We start from the raw sequence: 27,093 nt of genomic DNA on the forward strand, positions 1-27,093 counted from the left end.
GTTTCTTGTTTCTGCTCATAGAGAGAACAAGTGTCCTATTTGCAGTTTGTTTGGTGCTACAGATGTTCTCATTTTTGTACTTTTAGTTGGTAATTTTGCTGTTTAAAACAGCCTCCCGAAAATAATGTCAGTGTGCTACCTGGTATTCCTAAGCACAAAGATGCTGTGCTGTGTCCTGTGCAGAAAATCCACGTGAGATAAGCTTTGTTTGGGCGCGAGTTAACAGTGCTATTGGCCCTGAGTGTAATGTAAACCCATCAACATTATAGGTAAAATAAAGTGTCTTTAAATAGATACGTGCCTAAAACAAGGTTAGGTTTGTGCAAAAGTAATTGCGGATTTTGTCATTAAAAAATCACAAAAGCCGTGATCACTTTTGCACCAACCTAACATTTTTTTTCACTTCTCTTGACGCAAATTATAGATTCAATCACCCACCACTTACAAGCAAGCATTTCTTTATCTTAGGTTGACGTTAAGAACTTCTTTATATTTACTCACTTCCTTTAGGACACCTCCTCTTTTGTAGTAGGATGGCAGGATGAAATACAATGATGAGGGTACCGTATTCTAAAGATAAGGCTGAATACCACACACCTGGCATGATGAGAGGACTATACAGAAAAAAAGAGCTTCTGAGGCTTCTCTATGCCACACAAGGGATGAAGGTGGCCTCCAACAACCGTGACCTCCAACCAGTGAGGCTCATGTGTGATATGCCTTTTATGTCCTTTAGCACACTTGTTCCCCACAATAACTTTACAAGTCAAGTATTATTATCCACAATTGCTAGAAGAGGAAACCAAAGCTCCCTAAATGCTCAATATTATGCTCATAACTCTTTCAGCTCTGTATGGGATTCCCAAAGTGAACCTCGTGTATTTATGAACTTGGCACTCTTGGGTACCATGCAGCACCCCTCATTTTCCGTGAGCTCTGCTTGCTGAGGTGAAGACTCTGCTGCAAAGGGGCCCCTGCTCCTGTGAAGCTGGTCCCCCTGCTGTGCCTATTCTAAGGAATGGCCATTGCTGATGACGTTTGCTGTTCTGTGCCCAGGCACGGTTTCCTGTCGCTGCAGAAGCCACTGGCTGGTAATCTGCCTACGAGTATCCACAAACCCTCAAGTATAGAAATTTGCCATCCTTGAGTTTGACAGGCATTTTAACGGAACGCTCTTTCAGCGTATCTCCCTAGCATTCAGGTATGCATTTCAGGGGCCAGGCTGGAGGGTGATCTAAGTGACAGGCATGGTACAATGGTAAATTTTGCCCACACCATCAACAATGATCCTCTACTCTTAGGCCACACCAAGGTGGCTTTTAAAAAATTAATATATGATAATAGTACCTATTTATGGGGTACATGTGATATATGGATACATGCATATAATGGGTAATGATCAAAGCAGGGTATTTAAGATATGCACCACCTCAAACATTTATCATTTCTTTGTGCTGGGAACATCCCAAATATTCTTTTCTAGCCCTTTTGAAATACACAATACATTGTTGTTAACGATAATCACCCTGCTGTCCTTTCGACCATCAGAACTTATTCCTTCCAGCTAACTGTATGCTTATAGCTATTAGCCAACCCCTTTATCCCACACCCCAGCCCTACATACACACACACACACACACACACACACACACACACACACACACACACACCCTTCCCAGCCTCAGGTAGCCATCATTATACTCTCTACCTCCATGAAATCAAATTTTTTAGCTCCCACATGAGTGAGAACATGCAATACTTGTCTTTCGGTGCCCGGCTGATTTTTAACATAATGTCCTCCAGGCTCATCCATGTTGCTGAAAATGGCAGGATTTCATTATTTTTATGTCTGTTTTATTAATAGTATGACTTCTTACAACTTAGATGTAAGCAGAGGCCCTTCTACATACAGTTGGAATTTTATATGTCCACATTTAAAGAGAATTACCTTGGGATTGATAACATACTTCTTTTGCTCCTAAGTAAAAATTTTTATTGCTATAAAATGTTTCACAAATGTATCAAAAATACAACAATTAAAACTACTGCTCTGATCAACACACTTTCCTGCTCTTTTGTCTGGTATAGTAAAAGGTCGGTCCTAGAAGACCTGGATTCATTCCTGTCAGTCACTTAATTTCATCCTGGATGATCACATACTGTTTACACTTGGGATTTCTTATACACAAAGTGAGGGACCTCTCATAGTACCAAGGGACCCCTCTAGCCCCCTTCAGTTCTAAAACTCTTTTCTTTTCTTTTTCTTCTTATTTTTTGAGACAGAGTCTTGCTCTGTCGCCCAAGCTGGTGTGCAGTGGTGTGATCTCAGCTCACTGCAACCTCCGCCTCTTGGGTTGTAACAGTTCTTATGCCTCAGCCTCCTAAGTAGCTGGGATTATGGCCACACACCACTAGGCCCAGCTAATTTTTTTGTATTTCTAGTAGAGACGGGGTTTTGCCATGTTGGCCAGGCTGGTCTCAAACTCCTGGCCTCAAGTGATCCATCTGCCTCAGCCTCCCAAAGTGCTGGGATTACAGGCATGAGCCACTGAGATTGGCCAGTTCTAAAATTCTATGACACATTTAATATATTATGAGCAAGGTTCTTGAAGTGTCCAAGCCATTCCCTTTAAAAGCTACCACGTGACTCTCAAAGTGCAATCTTATGCACTGGGCTCCCATCCACTCTGAAAAGCAGTTTATCTGGGCCATTTGAGGAGTGAGATGAAAGCAAAGCTCTAGACTCAGAAAAAGGAGGTGAAAAGTAAAAACTCTGAAAAGCAATGTGGAAGAAATTCAAGACAATCCCATATTGCTTCAGAGAAGAAAGAAGGGAGAGAGACAGGCTGGGGGAGATTGGGGGACGGAGGGGGGCTGGGGGGCAGAGAGACAGAGGCAGAGAGAGAGAGAGAGAGAGAGAGAGAGAGAGAGATGCTTACACCACCATCACTGCTAGTATAAACAGTTAGCAGGCACCTGCTGCCTACCATGTGCTAGGTGGTGAGCCAACCATGTCACAAACCTGAGGTCATGTAGAGAAGGCTGGTGAGGCTAAAGGATAAGGAAATATAGGGGATGATAAGCTTTTAGAACAAAAAATAAGTTTTCTGTGTTCTAAAAATCATGCATGTGTCTATAGAGGTATGGGGAAAGACTATGACAACAATTCACCAAACAGTAGCTGGCTCTGGAAAGGTCACTTCTGGTATGTCAGGCAAAACGGGTTTCCTCTGCCCCTGGAGCTGGCACAAACAAAGGCTAATAGAAGGAGACATTCTCCTAACAGGATTATATCCTGGAAATGCTAGCAGGGTTGAGCTTGGCAATATAAAATGGCTGACTGTCCTCTAGCTAATCCACCTGGTCCCCAGCCTGCTCCTAGGGAAACTGAAGAAGGGCAAGCCTGGTATCCTGGCTCCCAGTCTGATGCTCTCCTTGCCAGGATGGGCAAAGTGTTGAGTGGCTTGTACATGAAGCGCAAGTTTTGCCAAACAGCACAAGTTGCTATAGTGCTGGGATCAAAGCAGCATTTGCTTCTGCACCAACACTAGGTAGCCAAGTCAATAGATGCCACATCTATCGTTACTTTCCAAAAAGAGCTGTCACACCTGGCCGTGGCCCGGGGGCTGTCAAGCCACTCTACCCTCCAGGATGCAGGAAGAGGCAATACCACAACAGAAAGTATGCCACAAAGCTCAGGCTCGAGTGACAATAGCTGCATACCAGCTGCTTGCTGGATGGTTCTATTAAGCTTTTTTACCTAGAGAAACAAGTGTGGAACACCCAGGGGAGAATGTAGAAACACAGAAAAACTTAATTTTAAAATGAGGGAGACCTAGGAAGACATCTAGGTCTCAGGTTTCCAAACTTGTTGGAGGAGCCCAGGAATTTCAAGAAGGTGCCAAGAACAAAAGTATAGAGTTGTCTAGGAAGTAACTTGAAAAAGGATTCTGGGGCTTCTTGTGGTTAAAACAAGTTAGAAACATTGACAACTCCCTCTTTTTCAGATAAGAAAATTGAGACTCAGAGGGGAATATGGAAGAGCAATACCCATCTGACCCCAGTGTGTGCTCAGAGAACTCACACTGTATTAGGACAGAGATGCAAGAATCAACACCACTGTGTGTAGACTCACGCATTGTATCTTATAATGGACACTGATGGGAAAAATAAGACAATTTATCATCTTGCAGGGTTGGCTTTGCCTTATAACATTTTGCCTGGTATCATAACCACTCATATCTTAGTTACTCTGGCTTTGGGTGAATTCTTCTGATTCCATTGTATATCTGCTTAAAGTTTTACAATCATTAGAATACAAACAGTAAGTTCCTTCTGACTACTCAGGTTATCATATAGCAGATATTTTTCTTTTGAAAATGGAAGGGTGCGCTCAGGTTGGTATATTATTTTCCTACTGAAAATTTGGTCCCAAGAATAACTTTTTTTTTTTTTTTGAGATGGAGTCTCCCTCTGTCGCCCAGGCTGGAGTTCAGTGGCGCGATCTCAGCTCACTTCAAGCTCCGCCTCCCGGGTTCACGCCATTCTCCTGCCTCAGCCTCCCGAGTAGCTGGGACTACAGGCGCCGCCACCACGCCCGGCTAGTTTTTTGTATTTTTTAGTAGAGACGGGGTTTCACGGTGTTAGCCAGGATGCTCTAGATTTCCTGACCTCGTGATCCGTCCGTCTCGGCCTCCTAGAGTGCTGGGATTACAGGCTTGAGCCACCGCGCCTGGCCAAGAATAACTTTAAAACAATTATTTTGTCTATATAAACACTACTTATGATAAAAGTAACTTGCTAAAGGGGGAAGGCTTTGCATGGAATAGCTTTGCGGATGTTCCAAACCAATGAGCTAGCAGTTTGGAACTTAGGTAATCAGACTAATGTCTGACCACAGGTCTTCATCATGTAAATACCATTCATCTTATTTTATGATGTGTTTATATTTATCTTAGCACTATCTCTAGACTTTAGAACATACGGAAAACTTTTGGGAACCCTGTTCAGTGAATTCTTGGCATTCCAAAAACAATCATTACAAAATACGGATATTATAATGAAATACCCAACTAACAAATTGGTGAACCTTGAACTCCTGGGTTTTGTTCCCACGAGTTCCTTTAATTTTAATCAATACGATGATGGTAAATTACTCCCTCCAGTTTGGAGGCTGGTTGCCTTACACCATTTAAAACCATTTTAGTCCCACGAATATTAAAGCTGGCCAATTTGCTATTATTTTATCCATCAATCCTAAGTAATTAGTGTAGAGATAGCATTTCATACTATCCAGCCATCTATGCTTTTGCAGATGTGACTGCACTTTTGCAATATAAAATCAAGTTTTTCTTCTGTATCAGTTAATTAAAACAGAGCTCAATACAATTTTGAGTAAGTGAGCATCTTAATTATCTAAATCATCACGAAGTACAGAATCTCTGAAATTACCAATAAATCAAGTACAAGAGATCAAATTTTACTTTATAAAATAATGTTGTATTTGTCAATAATCAAACTGGAAGACTGGTGATGACAAACTTTTTCTGAGGAAACTTCTTATTCACCTTCTGCATTCTAAAATCTATAGCAGTGGCTTTTTCAAAGTATGATCCACAGATTTGTGGGGTCCCCAAGGCCCTCTCTGAAGTTTAGTGAGGTCAAAATTGTTTTGCTGATCATATAAAGATACTATTGTTTTTCACGTGTGGATATTTACTTCGATGGTACCAAAGCAAAGTGGGTAAAACTGCTGGTGCCTTAGCATAAATCAAGGCAATGGCATCAAATGGTACCCATATTTATGGTATTCTTCAGTGCATACACTAAATATAAAACACATACCACTTACACTGAATGACCTTGATGAAGCAGTAAGTCTTCCTTGATGATTTATTAATTTTATTAAATCCTTTTAGAATATACCTTTTTAATATTCTGTGGGATGAAATGGGAAGTATGCTTAAAAGACTTCTATTAGATACTCAACTATAATGGTTGTGTCAAAGAAAAGCACCTGAGACTGATCTGTATGCTGAATAAGTTTCTATGATTTTTTTTTTTTCATAGAATGCCATTTTCACTTGAAAGAATCAAAGGACAAACTATGGTCACTGAGACTGGTTATCTGCAGTTTTTTGAACATGAATGAAGGGAGCCTGTCACTTCAACAAAAACAACCGACATCACTTGTTGCCAATGACAAAACCTGAGCTTTCAGGCAAAACTAAGAAATTCGGAAATATGACAGTCTCTCAGAAGTTAAGGCTTTTCCAATGAGACCGATGATGATGTTAACAAATGTATTATTCTTATCATTATATAATGAAATTGTCAGTATTTAAAAGATCTGCATTACTTGGGAAATCATTATTTTCCAAATGACCAACTCCTGACGTTACAGAATCATACAATGGTAAAATGTCCTGTTAAAGTGCAAGACAGACTAGAAACAGTACTAAAGGTTGATTTTTATGCCTTCAAGTTCTCTACTGCAACTAGTTTTTAAAAAAACTACCACTTGTTGAGTTTTAGTATAGTATCAAAAAGGAGTACCAACAATTACCTGAAAAAAGCTATTAAAATGCTCCCCCCTTTTGCAATTACATATCTGAGTGAGGCCAGATTTTCTTCATATATTTCAACTAAAACAACCCAGGGGCATAGACTGAAATGCAGAGGTAGGTGTTGGAATTCAGGTATCTTCTATAAGCCAGACATTACAGAAGTTGGTAAAAATCTAGGACAATGACATTCTTTTTTTTAACTTAAAAAAATTTATTTTCCATAAAATATGTAATATGTAATGAATTTGTTCTTAAATGAATTAACGATTAAAATTTTGTTTTAATTTCAATGTCATAAATTTTGATACTTAACCCACATAAATAAAAGCCTAATAATTTGCAGCTATCTAACTTTTTTTTTTTTGAGGCTGAGTCTGGCTGTGTCACCCAGTCTGAAGTGCAGTGGCACGGTCTCAGCTCACTGCAGCCTCCACCTTCCGGGTTCAAGCAATTCTGCTCCCTCAGCCTCCTGAGAAGCGGGGATTGCAGGTGCACATCCCCACACGTGGCTAATTTTTTTATTTTTAGTAGAGACGGGGTTTCACCATGTTGGCCAGGCTGGTCTTGAACTCCTGGCCTCAGGTGATCCAACCGCCTCGGCCTCCCAAAGTGCTGGGATTACAGGTGCGAGCTGCCACATCTGGCCGCAACTATCTATTTTTTAAGCACATTAAAGGGTGGTCTGTAAGCTCTGACAAGCCAACATATTAAATAAGTGTAGTGCAGGTCCTTGAATAACATTGCCTCATTCAACCTTGTTTTGTTTTAATGCTGATGAGAAAAAAAAAAAAAAAAAAAAAAAAACTGATGCGACTGCCTGGGTAGAGTCTGCATACCCTTCCCTTGTCTGCATGGGTTTTGTCTGGATATACATCCCCGAGCTGTGCCCACTACGTGAAATGCTGTGTCTACACAGCCCAGGGTGAATGAGTATGGGTGTGTGTGAGTACACCTGTGACGGGATGGCGTCCTGGCCAGGGAGGGTGCCCATATTGTGTTTTCAGCTGCCAAAATTGGCTCTGGCTACACACCACCCTAAACTGGAATGAGTGGATAGCAAATTATATGAATAAATACAAATTACTATAAAATAAAAATGTGTAATGTAGACAACAATTATACAGATGCAGGACAATAAGTGATGTGGGACAGAAGCACTCAGCAAGCTCCCCACGTTTGTTATTGCTTGTTTTTGAACTGCATATTGGTGCAAGGTACTCCTGACAATTTTCGCTTTGTAAATGTTTACTTGTTGATTAAATTCACCACCACTATGACCACCATCACTCATGGGTTCACCAAAAATTGAGTAAATCATCATCTTACTTGTTTTTATTAATCTTTCTCAAACGTATGTATACTTCACATTTATTTTAATATTTAATATTACAAGTATTTTGGTCCTTACTTAGAAGTTTGGTGATACTTTTGTGACCAGAAATATGCCATAGGAACTTGACTCTTGTTTATGTTGTAAGGCACAATAACAAACATAAAAAGGCATGCTTATTTCTACTTGCCAACATAATTTCACAAAGCTCTGGATTCTGTGATGACATACAGCTCTGTAAAAAATACTTTAAAGACAAAAAAAATAAAACACATGGTCCCACCACAACGCTTGCCTCAGTCACTACATTTCTTAAATGATCCTAGTCCTTGCCTTTTCCTATACATAAAATAACATTTGACAAAATTAATGATTCTACTTCTATAATCTATCACCAGATATACTCTTACACTGAAACGTAGATATAATTTTACACATATTAAATCTTCACCACCTACATGTAAACTATAAACTAAAATACTGCCTTAAAACAGCCTGACAGAATTGCTTCTGTGTTATAAGCCTCAGTCTATAGTCCTCAGTAAGACTTCCAAATATAACTGACTTTAATTGTTTAAAAACTTCAGTTTTTTTTCCTTCAGTCAACAATATCAATTTGCCTATGGTAAAATTAGCTTCATTGTACGTCCTCTCCCTGAACCTACAGAAGACACTGAGCAAGGACTCGTAGTATTGTTACGTGCTTTGCCTTTGTGTAATTCATTCTGGCACTTGATGGCATGTAACTACAATATTTATAAGTGAATTTCTTATAATAGTCCTGGTAAGTATATTGTAAAATTATCTTCAAAGGTTAATAAAATAAGCATTATTGATATTTTTCTTGTTACTTCAAGTAATTTCCCCCCACAGGTATTAGCAATTCTTCTAATTAAAAATACAAGAAATGGGCTAGGCATGGTGGTTCATGCCTGTAATCCCAGGCACTTTGGGAGGCTGAGGTGGGCGGATCACCTGAGGTCAAGAGTTTGAGACCAGCCTGGTGAACATGGCAAAACCCCATCTCTGCTAAAAATACAAGAATTAGCTGGGTGTGGTGATGGGCGCCTGGGATCCCAGCTACTGGAGAGGATGAGGTGGTAAAATCGCTTGAACCCAGGAGGCAGAGGTTGCAATGAGCTCAGATCATGCCACTGCATTCCAGCCTGGGTGACAGAGGGATACACACTCTCTCAAAAACAAAACAAAACAAAACAAAACACAAAACCAAGAAATGGAAATAAGAAATAAGGGGGATAATTCAAGAGGAGAATTAGTTTAATAACTTAGAATAAAGTTTGGACAAATATACACCAAATTCTGAGACGCCCTCAGTGGCTACCAACTGGCCGAAAGGTAGAACTAGAGAAATAGCAGGATTGGATCTTTTCTCTTGTATAGTACAAAAAGGGTGGCTCCCTCCACTCCACTCCTGGTATTTGTTATTTAAAAAAAAAAGAAAGAAAAAAGAAAAGCGGGAGGAGGGGGAAGAGAGAAAGAGTTATAAATGCATCTGTAAATGATTACTGTACTACCAGCAACAATATTCAGATCTGCCACGATGGAGCCTGTGAACCTTCATGTAACCCTCCACTAATCTAATAACTATCTTCATCTTACTTAGGACAAAGTCCTCCTATCTATTTGTCCCATTCCATCAATCTGTTCCAATTCTTCCCCTTAATCCTATAAATGCATCTCTGTGATTTTCATTGTGTCACTCCCTCCTCCCACAACGTTACCTCGATCAACCCTTTACAGCAGTGATTTTTAATCAGGGGTGATTTTGCCCTCCAGGGGGCATGTGGCAACATCTGGAGAACTGGTTGTCACAACTAGGGAGGTGGAAGCCGGTGTACGTGTTCCTGACATCTAGTGGGTAGATGCCACAGATGCTACTAAACATCCTACAATGTACAGGACAAAGAATTGTCAACAAAGAATTATCTGGCTCAAATATCAAGTGCCGAGATTGTGAAACCCTGTCTTAGGAGGCAGGAAAAAATCCTGCAATAATGACACGCTAAACCTTTGCCTTTTACCTTTTTCTAACTCTCCCTCTAAAAAAAATCAATGTCCTGTAGCAAACTGGAACACAACCTCTTGGCTGTTAGCATCCCTAACAAGGCAATGGGTGTATATGCCAGAATTTGAGTCCCAGGATATCCATCTTCGAGTTATATGACCTGCAAGTGTTCTACTTCTTTGAGCCTCACTTTCATCACCCAAAAATATAGTGAAATTGAAAATATACTATCTCAGTATGGTTATAAGCATAGAAGATAGTATATTTAAAAACCCAGCATACTGCTGGACATATAGATGTAACACAGGGACAGTGATGCTGCTGATCCTTACTGTCACTGACTGAGTCCCCCTCTCCCAACCCCATCTCCATCAGCTGCTGCAACAGAGAGATAAGAAAAGCAGCAGTCACACCAACAGAGATAATTATGTGGAAGTGGAAGACACAGTTTAGACCTCATTTGAAGTGACTGAGAAAACCATATAAACAAGTGTAAATAAGTACACTAGGGGTGAATCCTGCTTTTCTGGGCCACTCTACGTCTGTTGGTGCACCCCCTTAGCACACTGTTAATTCCAACACTTCCTCTCATCAGCCTCAACATCTGGCATATGACCCTGGAGCCAGAGACTAGTACCACAATGACAGAAGATGTGAGGTCAAGAACCAACCAAACTCTAGTCTAGGTAACATTATTGTCTGCCCAGAAGATAGGATAGATTCTTCTTTGTATTTGATTTAAATAAGAATACCCAAGCCTGCTTTCTTAAGTAGTTGTGTTTACACAGACTTCAATAGAAGCTTTCAAGAGAGTTTCTCTGTCCTCCTTTAATGCCCCTTCCCCAACTCAATCTCACTGGGAGAAGAAATCAGCCTTAAATATCTTCCTTGGATGGGGACCTACTCCAGCAGGCCTGCAGCTTACCATGTGTGGACTCTGGAGGGAGCTCCTACCTCACAAAAGATGAAGTACATCCTTCTACTGAAGACTACAATGCTTTCCTTTAAAGTGCCAGTTGTGAATCTCCAGGGTCTTGGGAATGCGGAGTTTAGATTCTCAAATCGTTCTCTAGAGCCCTTATCATGGTTTTGGTTTGCTCACTGGGCCTTTCTATTCTGGAGAATGCACGGATATTTTCCATTTGATTAAAATGGCAGTGTTCATTCTAAAATAGGTCACCAGGCTATTAAAAATGTGATTTTCCTCCTACACAATAGCTACATTTTGAAGAGTGGAATCTCCCCTAGGATTCAGTGAAGAGGGAAGCAAAGCTACAGGTCATTTCCCAGTGACAGACTAAAAGTTTACTGAATGTAATTAAACTATATTATTTATATAATGTTAACTCATGTAATTAGCTTGGCTTTGGTGTTAAGCCATTTTTCCTTCTTAGCACTTTCAACTTATATCTTGCAAAAATGATGAAAGACTAAATCTATTTATGATACACCAAGTGCACCTTTTACATATTCAGCTTAAAATGAACAAAGATAATTAACATATTTATAACTGCATTCAAGAAGTTATATAACAATTATTCAACCATTATTCATATTACTACTTCTACAATCCTTTCTGAAGAAAAAAAACTGGTGTTTATGATCCTGCTTTACAGCTCTCTCCAATGACTTGTCTTAATGATTCCTATAGATTAAGGAGTTGAAGTCAATTTTAAACTCTGAATGAGAGGAAGGAAGCCTCCCCTAATTGCCTCTAACCTGGTTCAACTACTTTTAAAGATTGCCTTCTCTCCAGCACAGGTCCTTTTACCGGATATTCCAGAGGTAAAGATCTATATGTGTAAATGTAAAAAGGGTGAAGTTATCTGGAGTTTTATAGCCAACTATGGCAAAAGTGAGTCCTGGCTCTAAACTGGGCCAAGTTTCTCCCCATTGTGGCCATATGTAACTCCTTGCTGTCTGTTGAGAGTGGTCTATTTTTTTAGAATGGTTGCTCTGCTTCTAGAATAAATGGAGAGGTAGGGGATATTCCTTCTATATAAATGTTGGTTTATGCTTGGATTAACAGCTAGACAGTGTCATGTAAATTATTAATCTCAAATATAGAAAATATCTCCCATTCTTCCTTTTATATTATGGCTATATTATGCAAAGCACTCACAGCATAGCCCTAAGCCCAGCAGTCTGACTATGCCTGCCTTTTAGGTGCAATTACAGGCATTTCTGCCTTGTATATGTAGTCCTAGTAAACTCTCTGTTTTGCAAGATTATGCGAAAGAAAGAAAGAGAGAGAGAGAGAGAGAGAGAGAGAGAAAGAAAGAAGGAAAGAAAGAAAGAAAGAAAAGAAAAGAAAAAGAAAGAAGAGAAAGAGCAATAAGACTTCAAAAAATAGGGAAAGGAAAGAAGGAAGGAAGGAGGGAGGGAGGGAGGGAGGGAGGGAGGGAGGGAGGGACAATAAGACTGAAAAAAAAATAGGGATAGGAGCAGACCACACAAAACTTAAGGACCTTTGGGACCAGAGCCCTAAGGAAACCAAAACCAATCAGCACAGTTAAAATTGCCACGAATTTTTGCATTTCGTATCACAGTTCATCTTTTGCAAACTTAACACCCATAGGCTTGTGTTTTCCTTTTTGTAGGTCTTTGGAGACATTCATTTTTAATACAGAGCAATTTCACCAAAATTAAAAGTATAATCCAAGGATAGCCTTCTTCATCAATCAGTTTCCTTCTCAGTTTCTTTGGATGCACGTGCAGCTTCTTCAGACAGCTAAATATAGCGGCAAGTAGAGTGAGTGGGTCTTAAAGCCAGTAAACTTCCCATTTCTTTCACTAAAGAAAAACACTTCTGCAGAAGACAATTTTTGTCCCCTTAAGGTCTTCATAAATAATTTTTTATGGCTATCTCTTTAGCTGTGAGAAACCTTATTCCTGATCACTTCCAAACAGTACTATGCGAGAGGAAATCTATGAACCACAAAGACTTACACACTGAATTGATATAATTTCCCTATTTACCAAACGCACAGGAGTCAATATGCATCAAAGAAACACATATTGATACAACCATTAGACAGCCTGTATCTAATGGTTCTGGAATAGTCTGAGCTAAATTACCACAGGTGACCATGCTGACCCACTGGGTAAAGGGGCGTGTGTTCCGTGATCCATACTGCGCTCTAGCACGTCTGGGTCTATTGGCACAGGCTGTCTTTTGGAAGGAACTGATAACCTTTTGGCAGAGAACAATGACTAAATACTTTGAAAAGACTGTTAGCTCAAACACTGAAATAGTCTAGGAGGAAAGGGCACAAAAAACATCCCTTAATCTCTGTGTTAGTGTTTCCCACGGGCAAACGACTTATTCTGAAGAGAAAAAAAGAGTCAAGGTTTTCCTGAAATTGTCTGTCACTGGGGTGGGATGTTATGGGATATCTAGTGGTGCCACCACAAATATTTTTCAAACTAGTCTCCAGGAAACTTATTCTAAATTCATAGCTGGGGGTAGAGGGCTGTGAAAATACAATAAATGCAATGTGAGTTTATAACTTTTTATCAGGGGTACTTTGTGATTTGTAACATTGGTGGCAGAGATAGAGGGATGAAGGAGGGAAATGAAGATAAATCCTCTGTCAACAGAGCAACCTGGACAGTAACCAGAGAGTGGGAAGGCTCTCATCAACCAAAGGAGGTCTGGGAGCAGAAGGACGTTTCCACCAAGGGAAGGGAGCCATCTAGAACCTATCAAGGGTAAGAAGGCAGTTCAGGGAGAAAGGGATTCAAGACTGCTGCTACTCTGCTAACGGAGGTTTAGAGAAACAAATTACCTCAATTTCCAGTTTTTGTAGCCTTACTGAAATAAATACGGTACCTCCCTAAACTGCTGTGGAAATGGGAGTAATGTAAGTTAACTCCTGCTTTTTAAAATAATTTCAGTTTGTCTAAATACGTCTGTTGTTAGCCAGAACCTTAAACAAAAATCAACTTGAGAAAATTCTAACACGCAATGTATATATGTTTTTGTGTTTATATGTGTGTGAAGACGAAAAATAGGCATCAGAACACAAGGACTTATTTTAAAGTAAATCTGGAAAACCCCTGAATTCACAAAGTACTCTAGTTTCCAAGAGTCAAAATTTTCAGGCCAGTAAGCAACCTGGGTCATCTGAAACCACTTTCAAATGTGTTTTCTTAACATTAGACCTAAAGTTGCCAAACTGTAGTCTGAAAAATGCAATATATTTTGGGCAATCTATGTAAAAAAAGGATTGTGTGTGAAAAATTGTCATCAATTAGTTTGGATGGTCAGATAGAGCCACCACATATTCCAAAAACAGAAACTAGGGCAAAGTACAAATACCTCTGCATAAACATGATTCATATATGTATGTGTATATATGATTTCTATATATTCTAAATATTTGTCTTAACGTTTTATGAGTAGCTTTAAGGTTTTAGCTGTAGCTGAAATTTATGGATCAAGATAAGTAAAAACAAATTAAAAGGAAAGCTATAGTATTCCAACTAAATCAATGTTTTAAAAATAGCAACCATTTTATAAATTATAGCAATATGTTCTAAATAGCTTGGTAGATATTAAAGAGAACCTTTAACATGGATAGAGAATAAGAAAACCTCACAAACACAATTCATGTTAGGTTAAATTACAGTATAAGAATCAATATGTATTTTGGACTCAGGTAAGAGGAGAATTATCTGGCATATAAGACATGAGTGTAAATGTAAAATATATTTTAAAAAAATATTTCCCATAGACAAGCTTAAGAAAGATACTAACAATCTTACTAACATGTGCATAGCTCTTAGAATTTTCAAAGCACTTTTACATCTATCATCTCACTTTATAATTGCAACTAAGATAGCTTTCTACAAAACAGAAATGCAAAAGGTGTGCAGGTGGGAGAAAAGGTTAAATATTAGAAGCAAATGAATTCATTCAATAAGTCAAAACATTTAATTCACTTGTTTGAATCAAAATACCTCTGATTGTCTGCTTTGTTGGGCAGAAAAAAAGGGTAAGAATAATTTCCAAGTGTTTGCGTCAGCAGTTCACAGTAAAAAGAAATAAAATCCCAAACTTTATCAGAAGAAAATCTAACCTATCTACAAATAGAACTTTCTACTTCTTCCCATAAACAGGCTCCTCATCCTCACTGGCTCTGCATGAATTCATCTAAACCAAGGGGCAGACCAGTTCAGGTAAATGAGTTTTGGGCAGAGTGGCTTGTTCTATCCTAACCAGCCTCTTTCTGTTAATGGCACCACTCTTCTTTGTGTTACTGAGCTTCAAAGCCTTGGATTTATCTTTGATTTCCCCGTCCACTCCATCACCTCCCAAAGCCTACTGCTTCTAACTCTTTTGTTCTCTTACATTGAATATCCTCGGTTCTATAACCTCCACTGGAGATCCCACTCGAATGCCACTAACCCTCTAACAAGTCTCCACCCCCTAATCTACTCTAACACCTCTACTAGTTTGAAATTCCCAAAGTTCTCTTTATAAACCTTCAATAGGTCTTCCCAAATACCAGATTCAATGTAGGCTCTGTGAATGGCATGTAGTCTTCCAATGCCCTACTATCTTCCCAGCTGTATTTCTCTCCGCATAGCTCCAGATCCAAGGAAACTGGATCCATGAACTATGTGTTCATGTCTTCTACTACATGTTCATGTGCCCTCTTCCTAAAGACACCCTACGCATCCTTCAGGGTCTTCCCTAGTATTCCCCTCAACTATCATTTTCTTTTCTTTCTTTTTTTTTTTTTTTTGAGATGGGCTCTTACTCTATCACTCAGGCTGGAGTGCAGTGGCGTGATCTCGGCTCACTGCAACCTCTGCCTCCTAGGCTCAAGGAATCCTCTCACGTCAGCCTCCCAAGTAGATGGGGCCACAGGGATGCACCACCACGCCCAGCTGGTTTTTTTGTATTTTTGGTAGAGACGGGGTTTTACCATGTTGCCCAGGCTGGTCTTGAACTCCTGGACTCATGCGATCAGCCCACCTCGGCCTCCCAAAGTGCTGGGATTACAGGCATGAGCCACCATGCCTGGCAAAGTATCCTTTTCCAACTCCCCTATAACTTGACCTCTCACTCCTCTGAACCACATTATTAAAAGACCTTTCTAATGGTTCTACATTCTGCCTTACATTATGGCATTCTTTCCTTTCTCCCTAGTGGTAGCTGCTGAGCCCCTTGAAGGCAGGGACAGTGCATTACATATTAGAGATACTCAATATCTGTTGAACTGTGAAGAAAATCGTATTTGTATTTTATAGAAAAAAAGTGTGAAGGCAGGTGAAGTCATTCTTGGCTCAAGTCTTTAAAAAAGAAGTAGGCCTCCAGTTCACTGAAAAGACTGTTACTCACCCTTTTAACAAGCAATCAACAGCCAATAAATTACTCAGTCAGTGAATGTAATTCAAAGCTATCACATACAGAAGTGTGAGTCATGCCAGCAGCTGGACACTTCCCTCCTGCTTCTAGGGAAGAGAACATTCATCTACAAAGACTACAGAACAGCCACAAGAACGAACAAGCTAACCACAGTGTCAGATGTTACAGCTGGACAAACAGCCCGAGCCTGGTCTCTAAGCTATGCAGGTGCCTCATTTCTATGACAGACAGAGGCAGGAGAACAAGGCTGTTAGGGCCTGTGTTCTGAAGCGGCAAAAAGCCAGCCACAAGCAAGCCAGCTTCTGAGGCGCTCCAAGCACATTCCCTATGAGGGATGAGGATGAGGAAGGGTGCATCCTCATGTGCACAATATGGATGTACGATATGTTTTCAATATGTTGCCAGTAAAAGCAGACAAGTGCTAATATGCATATTAGGTAATATGCAACACTTAGACGATTTTTATTCATGGTTGGTTTTTATTTTAGAGAAAAATTCCAAAGATTGTCCACATTCTAAAGTATAAATAATTTTACTTAGAAAATTATGTTATACTCTGCACTGAATTGTAAGTGTTCAAAAAGGAATGAAGTCTGTCTCATTTTTTTTTTTAAGTGTGAGACAGAATCCAGTTTAAAAAATAATTTGGATTCAGTTTAAAAAAGTTTCTGGGATTTATTATATTTGGGCATTTTGAAATATTAAAAATGACTTTTATCACTAGTATAGGATTTCAAAGAGAGGCTTAGGAGCATTTACTAAAATAGATTTGGGCCTTTTAATTTTATTGGAGACACAATATTTACAGAAATAATACACAAAAACATGCAATGTCCTGTTTCTAGGCACTGCTCCAGTTGTGCCAGAGGAAAGAACATGGGACACAACTGGCTATGCAAGGCATGGAAGAAGGAAAGAAAGGAGACGGGAAGGAAACCGCGGGGTGAAAGGAGGACTCAGAGATGTGAGGTTCCCATGGAAATCAGTGTGTCTGAAATTTTTAAAGGAGATGAAGGCTTTAGCATCATGGAAGGTACTAGTGGAAGCAAGAGGATGTAGATAAGGCAATGTGTGACATTCATATTTTCCAAAAAGCAACAGAGCCTATCAAAGCTACATAGTAACTGAAAACATCTGAATGTTGACAACAAGGTAATGAAGAAAATACCATAGCAGTAAAAACAGCTAATAATACTTAGGTTTCTAACCAACAGGCTAATAAAAGACTTTTTGTAGTCAATTATGTTATTTAACTCTAACGCTAATCCTGAGAGATTGGTATTAGTAGATCTGTCTTAAGGTTTAGGTAACTGAGGGTTAGAGAGGATAAGTAACTGGTCAGAGATCTCACATCTAGTGATGGCATTAAGGTTTGAACCCTGGCTGATTTCATCCATACATTCATTCATTCTCGATGGATATTTACCAACTGGGTACTACTACTGAGTTCCTACTTGTCAGCTACTAGGCTTACAAATAGGCACGGTTCTTGCTCTTAGGAACTTATCTAATGAGAAAGACAGCCAATAAACAATTTAATAAGCCAATATCTAATTATAAAATTTGATAAATACCATGAACAAAATGGCTAAAGAGAAGTAATAGAAGTAATAGAGAATAAAGTGGGGCCTTAGCAAATTAGACAGCATGGTTAGAGTAGTGCAAGTGAGCCTAAAGGCTGGGAAGAAGCCAGCCAGTCGTGGGAAGAAAGGCAAGCATTCGTGGAGGACGGAAAAGCATATGCAGAGGACCTGAGGCAGGCCAGCACAGCTGGACTACGTGGGCAAGAAGTACAGTAGCAAGAAGAGGTCTGCAAGGTGGGTAAGGGCCACAGCATGGGGGCTGCTGCACGTTAGGAGTTTGGGTTTTAAGTGCAATGGGAAGGCACAGAATGGTTTTAGATTTGGGTTTCTAAAAGACCACACTGATTTGTGTCTCAATAATAGATAGTAAGAGGCAAGAGTAGAAATGGAAAGACCAGTAAGGAGACTTCTGCAGGATTCCAGGAGAGATGATGGTTGCATGGCCTCAGGTGGAGGCAGACGAGAGGACAGAAGCGGACCTCAGAAGTGATCTGGGCTACATTTTGGTGGTAGAACCAAGGGGCCTTGCTGATGGACTGGATGTGAGGGGTTAAGGGAGGGAGGCGCAGAGGATGTCTCTAAATCCCGTGCCCTGCTTTAAGCCTTGTACATCATTTAATTTTCTTAAGGTATTTCTTATATTGAAAAGTTAGCTATATTTATAGCGGTGTTTTAAGTGACATAGTTTTAAATAAACAGTTCAAGTGCTAAAATCTCTGTTTCCAAACTGCTAAGCTAATCCTCTGACTGTAACATCTGCACTGAGGTACACTACTTAGAGAGAGATATATACCTCAGGCGTGCAGTGACGGAAATGAAGGGGCTTTCACACCAAACCACCTAGGGGTGACTCGGCATTTTGCCATTCTTCTGGGTAAATGCAAAGAAGTCACAACTCTGTGTGAGCCTCAGACTTCACACACTCAGGTAAGAGCTCTCTCACAGTTTGGTTGTGAGAATTCAGTACTTTATACTAAGTCCCGGCCTGCAGCAGACCTTCCCTTCTCCCCCACTACAGTGATGAGAATGCCACCAGTCATTTTGCAAAGCACCTGTGTAACCGAGATGAGGGATCTGAGTGCTACACTGAAGATAACTGAGACGCACTCTAGATGAGGGGCTCTAGATCCTGTTAGGGGTCCTAAAGGGTCCTCATATGGCAGCTCTAACTCTTTAACAGCCATCTTTATCTCCTAAGACCGCCAGATAAAACACAGAACACCCAGTTAAAATTGGATTTCTGGGAAATCCAATTTAAAAAAATTTTAAGTATGTCTCATGCAATATTTGGAACATATACTAAATTTTTTCACCGTTTATCTGAAATTCAAATTTAATTGGGCATCTTGTATTTTTATTTGCTAAATCTGACAGTGCTATCTATGACTAGGCAAGTCTCTACTGGGAATAAATTACTCCAAGATTCTGCCTTCACAGCCCCTGGAGATGCTCTGACTGTTCTCTGTATAAGAGGTTGTATCTCTCACCATCACCCTGCTGCACTTCCACTCCTATTTTCTTTGCACATTTCACTAATCTCTTCTCACTTTTACCAATAAAGGTACAGGAATACTCAAAGTCCATTGAATGGCTTTGTTTCGGACACAGGACTTTACTTAGCGGTCATAAAGAATGCTGGTGAGCAGGTGTATGTGTATGTGTGTGAGTGTGTGTGTACATGATACGTGTATGTGAGTAGGTATGGGGGTATGAGCACCTGCTGTATTAACCTTTTGAAAATTAAGATGATGCTAACAGTATGTCATCAGGAATATATTCTGCGTGTTTTCTAGTAGCAGTGAATTAAATTTCCAACTACATTCATGAAAGCTATGTAGATCCTATAGTAGTAGGACGAGTTATTGAATAAACTGAAAGAGAAAAGTTTTGAGTTCATTCAGTAATCACTATCCATCAAAAGTTAAGAGCTGAAAATCTTTCATTTAAAAATCATACTACGTGAAAAGAATTGGAAAGCTTAGGTCAGAGTTTTATCTGTCTGAGTGTTCCTTTTGCTGATAGTCAAGTGTTTCAATTCCCAGTTTCAGTACTGAGGAAAAAAATTCAAGGAAACATAAATCTAGTTCATTATGCGAGATGCCCAGAACACTGTTACTGTTTGCTATTGTTCCACAACAAGATAAGGCACTTGCTCCAGAATGAAAATCAACAAATCAAGGAAGTTTTGCTATTAAAAAATTGTCAGTTAAACTAAACAACATATTTAATAGTGTAGTTGACTTACATCCTGGTGCAAGCTCATTTTCTCACTTGTGGACTGGTAACAAAAAATTCATAGACCAGTGCCAGTCTGGGGACCACGGTTTGAATAGCACTGATGTAGAGGGCCCCGGAATTTTATACAGCCCGCCTTCAATACAATGGCGTAAATGTAGGGACCGCCTCCTTCTGACCATTTTGCTGTTCAAAGATCCTCTTATTTCCTTGAAATAAAGGCATCAATAATTTCTCCATTCTAACAATCTAACTAAACCTAACAACCTATGAAAACAACAGCTGCCCCATTGTTAGAAAGAAGAGGATGTGTGCTTACTCTTCTTGGCGTAAGTCATTGACGCTGCGGTCCAGTGAGATCATGTCACTTGCCACCATGTTAAATCCAAACTCTTTAATGCTGGCTTGAATTGCATGTTTGAATTCTGGTCCCAAAACCAATGGCTTGGCTTTCTCTCCAGGGCCACCAACCACTCCAGGAGGCTCAGGTTCTTTGGGTTCAAAGTTACCGAGGATCCCTGGGCGAAGCACAGGATCACGGTAGGTGAATGTCTGAGGCTTAAATGTGAGATACTGCCTCTGCATGATATCTTTCTGGGAATCTCCTCCAGCATGGTGCTCTTGTTCATTTTTGGCCTTGTTTTTTCTTCTAATAGACTCTAAGTCCACTTCTACTCCTTCAACATGAGGCCATGGTACCACAGGTTTGAATCTGTCCTCCCCAGGAGCTAGTCCATTGCCGCCTCGGTTGGGCATGGGGTCATTGACATCTCTGTCTTCCTATACAAAAGGGAGGGGATATACAATGAGTATATGAAGGCAAACCACCACAGTTGAGTTCATGAGACCAATTTTCAGGTTTAAAAAAAGGCTGAGGCAACAATAAAACAGTTTGGAATACAAGCAGGACATTAATCAGGACTTCCCATTAGAAGATAGCTTTCAGAGTAGAGAGGAAATACCAAGAAATAGGCTATCTCCTCACCTTACTGTTTCAAAATTAATGAAAGGATGCATTTTTACTTCTCCCTTTACAAACCTACCTCTCTATCAAAGGCCCCTTAATAAAGCATGTTTTTAAGGGTTAGAGCAAAGAAGTTCTAGAATCTTTGATTAAAACAGATGCTTAATAGGTCATGTTTGTACAATATGTGGTTTTCCCAGTTGGCCTGTGTGTGATAAATATAACCTTTTGTCGGTAGCACAACCATATGGTGGCAGTGGTATTAGATGGATGTCACTGTCAGCAGGCTGGCTCAGTGCCCCAAATGGCAGAGGAACAAGGCGGGGATATGCAGAGTCCCAATTTGGTATTTTTTACTCACTGAGAGTTTATCTGAATTCAGAAGTATAAAAAAAGCTAATACCTGTAACTAAGTCAGCTTGGGCTTTTAAACTACTCCCCCATACCTAGTTTGCCCCATTCCAGAAGCAGCATGGGTCAAAACAGGTTCTTTGTACAAGGATATTCATTCACAGTAAAGGGTGCCTCTCTTTTCTGTTTGGACCGTCTTCATCACCTATGCAGATCTTCCAGTCAGATATGATCAGTGCTTTTGCTTCTGCCAGCACCATTCTTTGCACAAGACACTGTTTCTCAACATTGGCATCACCTTGATGGCTTTGAAAAATGCCAATGTCTGTGTCTTACCCTCAGACATTATGATTTAATTGGTCTAAGCATTTCGATTTTTAAAAGCACTCCTGGTGATTTTAATATACATCTAAGCCTGAGAATCACTGGCTTAATGGGAGGGCTGCTCATTATAATTAGACAAGGGGATTATAGAGGACGCAGCTGGGGAAGAGGCAAGGTGCACACAGAACAACTGCAAAATAGGCTGATGGGTCTGCCACTTCCCTCCACACTAACACTGTGTGATTCCCCTACAGATAGAATTAGCTACAGATAGATTCCCCTACAGTCATAGAATTAGCACCACCCGACCAAAATCTTTCTACAGGTTTAGAGCTACCTTGAAAAGTAAAGTTTACTAGTTTGCCTTAAAAAATACAAAAGAAAGTCTCTAAGTATGATGTTGATGTGTAGGTGCTCTCTATTAGTAGTTTATCTAGAGGCAAAAATCTTTATAGAAAGTCAGTTATTTCAGATGTGAAGTTAGTAGTTAAGGGATGGCAAAGACTTGATTCTCAAAAGTTCAAAAATAGGCATGCAATGCAAAATTCAAAACATCCAAAAGGGCATGTAGTGAAAATCAAGCTTTTCTGCCTTTCCTTCTGCAGAGGTGATTACAGCTACCAACTTCTTGTGAATTTTTCTAGAGATGTGATATGCATGTATAAACATACATGTGTATATATAACAAGATAATTTTTTTTGGAAACGGGACATAGATTTTAACTAACTCATTAAAAAAGGAACCTGTAAGATATTACAACTGGTTCAAAAAGAAATCCAAAGGACAAACATAAATATCAAGGATATTGCAAAGAATTTACAAATGGATGCAAATCTGGTTAAATTGGTCACTCTGCGTAGGGCAATAATCAACTGCATTCCACCAGAACAATTTGCATTTCAATGGACAAGGGTCTTTTGCATCACTCTCAGTTTTCTGTAATTTCCAGGATTGTAAAATAGGAAAGGGTGAGATAAGCTGGAAAGCTGAGTTAGACAGTCATCTTTTGGGACCATTTCAAAGTTTTTCACAAGTTCTCCCCTAAATAGAAAAGGCAACACAGCCTGATTGTATAAATGTGATGCCTTTGTTCAGGTATGTGTGGTACAGGGTAGAGAAAGCCTCTGGATCAGCCTTCTGATTGGCACATCTCAGGGACTTAGCTTGAGCCTAACCTGTGAGCCCTACTGAGGGTCAGAGTAAGTGAGTAGAAGGCTGTTTTGCTGGAAATCATATTCAAGAAGGACTGAAGATTCTCTTGGGAATTAACTAAGTAAAGTATAAGGCAAGCATAACTGTAAGAGAGAGGTAAGGGGTGATTCTGATGATGGAAAAAGTGTTTGTTTCTCCAATTTATCTCCTGGCTCCTTCCAAAATTATACTTACTTATGTTAGTGTTGTAAGTAAATTAATATAGAGATATCATTATAAAATGTTGTAACAAACTGGTTCCAAGTTGTTGATGCTGAAACAAGTATAACACAAAAAAGAGAAAGACATTCTCCTCCACTTTAGTTTTTCCTATCACAGGCTCAAGAGAATTGGTAAACAAGGAGGTAAGGAAATGTTACTAAATACAGAAGAGTAGTTTGAACAGCTCATACGATGTCAGCATCCAGAAGCCATAGCATCCACTAAGTTACCTAATGTTCCATACAGAGGAAATTGAATATTAGAGGAATACAGAATATGATAACATGAAATCAAATTGTGAAATACATGCTATAGTCTAGGTTGGCCTATGCTAATACCAAAATTGCAAATTTAAATATTTTTCAAATTCAACTATTTCAATGAGGGAAATTTTAATGGATTAAAAATTCATGTTTATTTTCCTCCAAAAGTTCTTTTTTTTTTTTTTTCTGGAGTGTCTGGTAGAATTTGGCTGTGAATACATGGGGCACTAGGCTTTTTTTGTTGGTATTTTGTGTTTTTTTTTTTTTTTTTTTTGACTTAATGGTTCTTTGTCTAATCTTAAACCGTCAGTGTTCTTCAGGGTTCTGTTATTAGTCTATTTGTCACTCCATCCTCATGTTGGGTTATTTCATTCTCTTCCAAGCTCAGTGACCAGTTTTATAGTGATCACGGCTACAACCATTTCCCCAGCCCGTATCACCTTTCTGAACTCTAAACCTCACAGGCAACTGCTTCCTGAACATTTCTATTCATCTCTCTCTAGTAGCTCTAGTAGCTAAATTTAACATATCAAAAACTGAACCTATCATTCACCTCACATCACAAGCCTGTCTCCTTACTTCAGGGACTGAAACCACCATTCACTCAACTGATGAAATCCAAAACCTGCAATCATCCTCAACTTCTTATTCTCTTTTATCTACCCTTCTGACATCCAATTAATCATATATTCCTGTCAATTCTATCACCTGCGTAGAGCCTCCATCTGGCCACTTCTTTCTATCATCCTCACTGCTGCTGCCTTAATTCGGGCACCCTCACCTCTGAACAAGATTACAATAGGAATAATAGTGATGATGGTAAACACTGTGTCCTAAGTGCTTCACATATATTAACTTAATCAATCCCATGAGGTAAGTACTATGATTGCCATGTCTATTTTATAGACAGGACATCTGACAGGAAAGTTACCCAAGATTAGAATCAGTATGTAGTAGAGTCAAAATTTCAATCCAAATAGTCTGGCTCAAGAGTCCATACTCTTAACCACTATGACCTAGTGCTTCTCACCCTGAAACATGTACTTCCTACACAGCAGCCACAGGGACTTTTCTAAAATTCATATATCAACATGTTTCTTTCCCTGCTTACAATATTCCAGCAGTAGCCCACTGCCCTCTGGAGAATATACACTCCTCAAGGGGGTTGGCAAGGCTTTGGAGCTCTAGATTGCATTTATGAAATGTCTCCATCACTATCCATGGGAGAGGAGTCAGCTAACTTTTTCTTCAAAGGGTTAAGTAGTAAACATGTTTGGCTTTGCAGACCACAGGGTCTCTGTGGTAATTATTCAAGTCTGCCTCTGTAGTGTGGGAGCAGCCATAGACAATATGTAAATGAATGGGTACGGCTGTGTTCCAGTAACCCTGAATTTACAGACACAGGTGTTGGGCTGGATTTGGCCCCCCAATCCCTGCACTAGACTGTAAGTTCTGTGAATGCACAGGCTATGTCCATCATACACACCACTGCATCTCCAGTGCTTATCCTGGTACATAATTCCTCAATAAATACTCACTGAATAAACAAATGAATCCTAAAAGTTCTGCTTTGGAGGTAAGACAGACTCTGAAAAGAAAAGAGGAGATAAAGAATGGAAAATACAAAATAGAAGAGCAGGGCTTAGATCAGATAGACCCGTACTGGCAATACCTTATGAATTCACCAAGAACATAACTCTATATTCCCTCCACAGCATTGTACTTTTAATAATGCTATATAATAGCACCAGAAAAATTGAATTTGCTCACTTCTCAAAGGCTGCATGTCATTAAATCTGAAGGCAAAACCAAATACAAGAATTGTCTGTCTAACCCCAAGTCAACTAAGAATAATCACATCAAATCTTAATTATACGATTCGAACAATGGCTATAAAGTGGTGTAATACTTTACTCCCCTAAGGAGGAAAGCTACATACTCCTTCTAAGAGTGAATGAGAATCAGTAGATGCCTCTGTGACTCACTGATACTATAATACCTTCGTAAACACCAGCTGATGCGCTCTACAGTCCAAACCAATGAATCACTGTTAAACAGAAATGGAAAAGAGGATGAGTAGATAATTTTCCAAGATCAGTATGTTCATAAAGGTGGAAATGGACTGAAAAATATAATCACTTATCACTGGATGGTAATATGGATTACCAGAAGTAAGGTCAGGGCAGTCACCATCCACCTTACAACTTACAAAGTGCCCCTTCTTACCTCCAAATCCTGTTTATACGTAATATTTTTCCAAGATGGCCATGCCTTGGTAGAGATAATATAAATCCAAAGGGATTTAGAAAAATGGTCTTTAGAGCAAATGACAGTAACTTAGGCTTGCTTGAATTTGAAATCGTAGGTGAAGCCTAGAAAACTAAGCTTTTAATGATGAGCTTATGCAGTCACACGATCTCTTGCGAAATGACTTAGCTTTAGGAAAGGGCCACTGCTTGAATGACATGCACACTATTTGGTTATCATTCTTCATAAGCCACAGAATTTAAAGGTATAACAAGCCAAACTTCAATCTGTGATTTTTAACTCTCTTGATCAAAAACACCTTTCATCAGAAAAATTCTATCAGCATCCTTTCTCTGGCTGCACTTACCTAAAAGGAGCAGAAGGAATGGGCACAGAAAGCAGAGAGGGAGGTGGTAAAAATAAATAAGCTCCAGAAATTCAGAGGGAACAAGGTGTGCTAGTAGGCTGGGGCTCCCCAGACTCTCACCAACATGTGGCAGGATGTGGGTGGGAATGTGGGGTGCACCAGCCTCAGTACCCTTCTTTGTCTCTGCTTAGTTACAGCCGGATGGACTAGACATTTCCTGCTGACTGAAGACCTCCATGTCTTGCTCCTTTCAGAGCACTGAGCGATGACTGCATTGGGAGCTGTAGCCCTACTGGGCATGGTCAAGGAATTTGTCTGTGCTTAATCAGGGCTTAAAATGGATAAGCCCAAGATTAAACAGAGACCTTACCAGTCCTTGAATATCTAGAATGTCATCCATACAGGAAAGGACCCATTTCCAAGTATATTTTAATATCCCTAAACTAAAAGGAGATGGAAGGCCACTTTCCAATGGCAATGCCTCTGTTAGCAACTACAGAGGCAGAACTGAAAATGGATAAAGTATGCTTTCAGGTAACTTTATGGAAATATAAAAATTCTACATAAGCTGTGGGTGTGGCTTAAAGTATGACATGCTGGTAAAAATTATCTGCTCAAAGAAATAGACTCGCTTAGAGGAATTCCTATTCCTTGTCTTTATTTTTATTTTTTTTTTCCTTTCTTTAAGTATCAGGCCAAGATATAAACCAAAGGGCAACAAAATAGAGAAAACAGTAGAGTTGACATCATAATGCTCCACTAAAAGAAATCCAGGTCAGCAACTCTAATACTGTATATTAAACTTAAGCAGGGTAACCAGGCTGAGTACTATACAGTAAACCAGTTCGTCCCAAACTTACTTTACGGATTGAAACACTGGTACTCTTGACAATGGAGTGCAGCCTATTAAGTAATAGTTAATAGTTATATCTTTTATTTTTATCTCAAGACTTCTGATATACTATGGCAACTGCAGTTACAAGTGGGTAAGTCTGTGATGCAGTTTTAGCCACCTACTGGAAAGATTTTATCAGGTTTCTAAGTGGG

At 39.6% G+C, this 27,093-nt stretch overlaps 1 protein-coding gene across 2 annotated transcripts in view; it reads right to left on the reverse strand.

Annotated features, from left to right (window-relative positions):
- GALNT7 (polypeptide N-acetylgalactosaminyltransferase 7) overlaps positions 1–27,093 on the reverse strand; it is a 170,390-nt gene that overhangs the window by 59,016 nt on the left and 84,281 nt on the right. For both annotated transcript variants that reach the window (XM_011986088.1, XM_011986089.1), the window contains exon 2: positions 20,436–20,896. In XM_011986088.1, coding sequence (XP_011841478.1) covers positions 20,436–20,896 — 461 coding nt within the window. The remainder of the gene's footprint in view (positions 1–20,435; positions 20,897–27,093) is intronic.

Source organism: Mandrillus leucophaeus, unplaced genomic scaffold (genome assembly GCF_000951045.1).
Source record: "Mandrillus leucophaeus isolate KB7577 unplaced genomic scaffold, Mleu.le_1.0 Scaffold292, whole genome shotgun sequence".
NCBI classification, from domain to species: Eukaryota; Metazoa; Chordata; class Mammalia; order Primates; family Cercopithecidae; genus Mandrillus; species Mandrillus leucophaeus.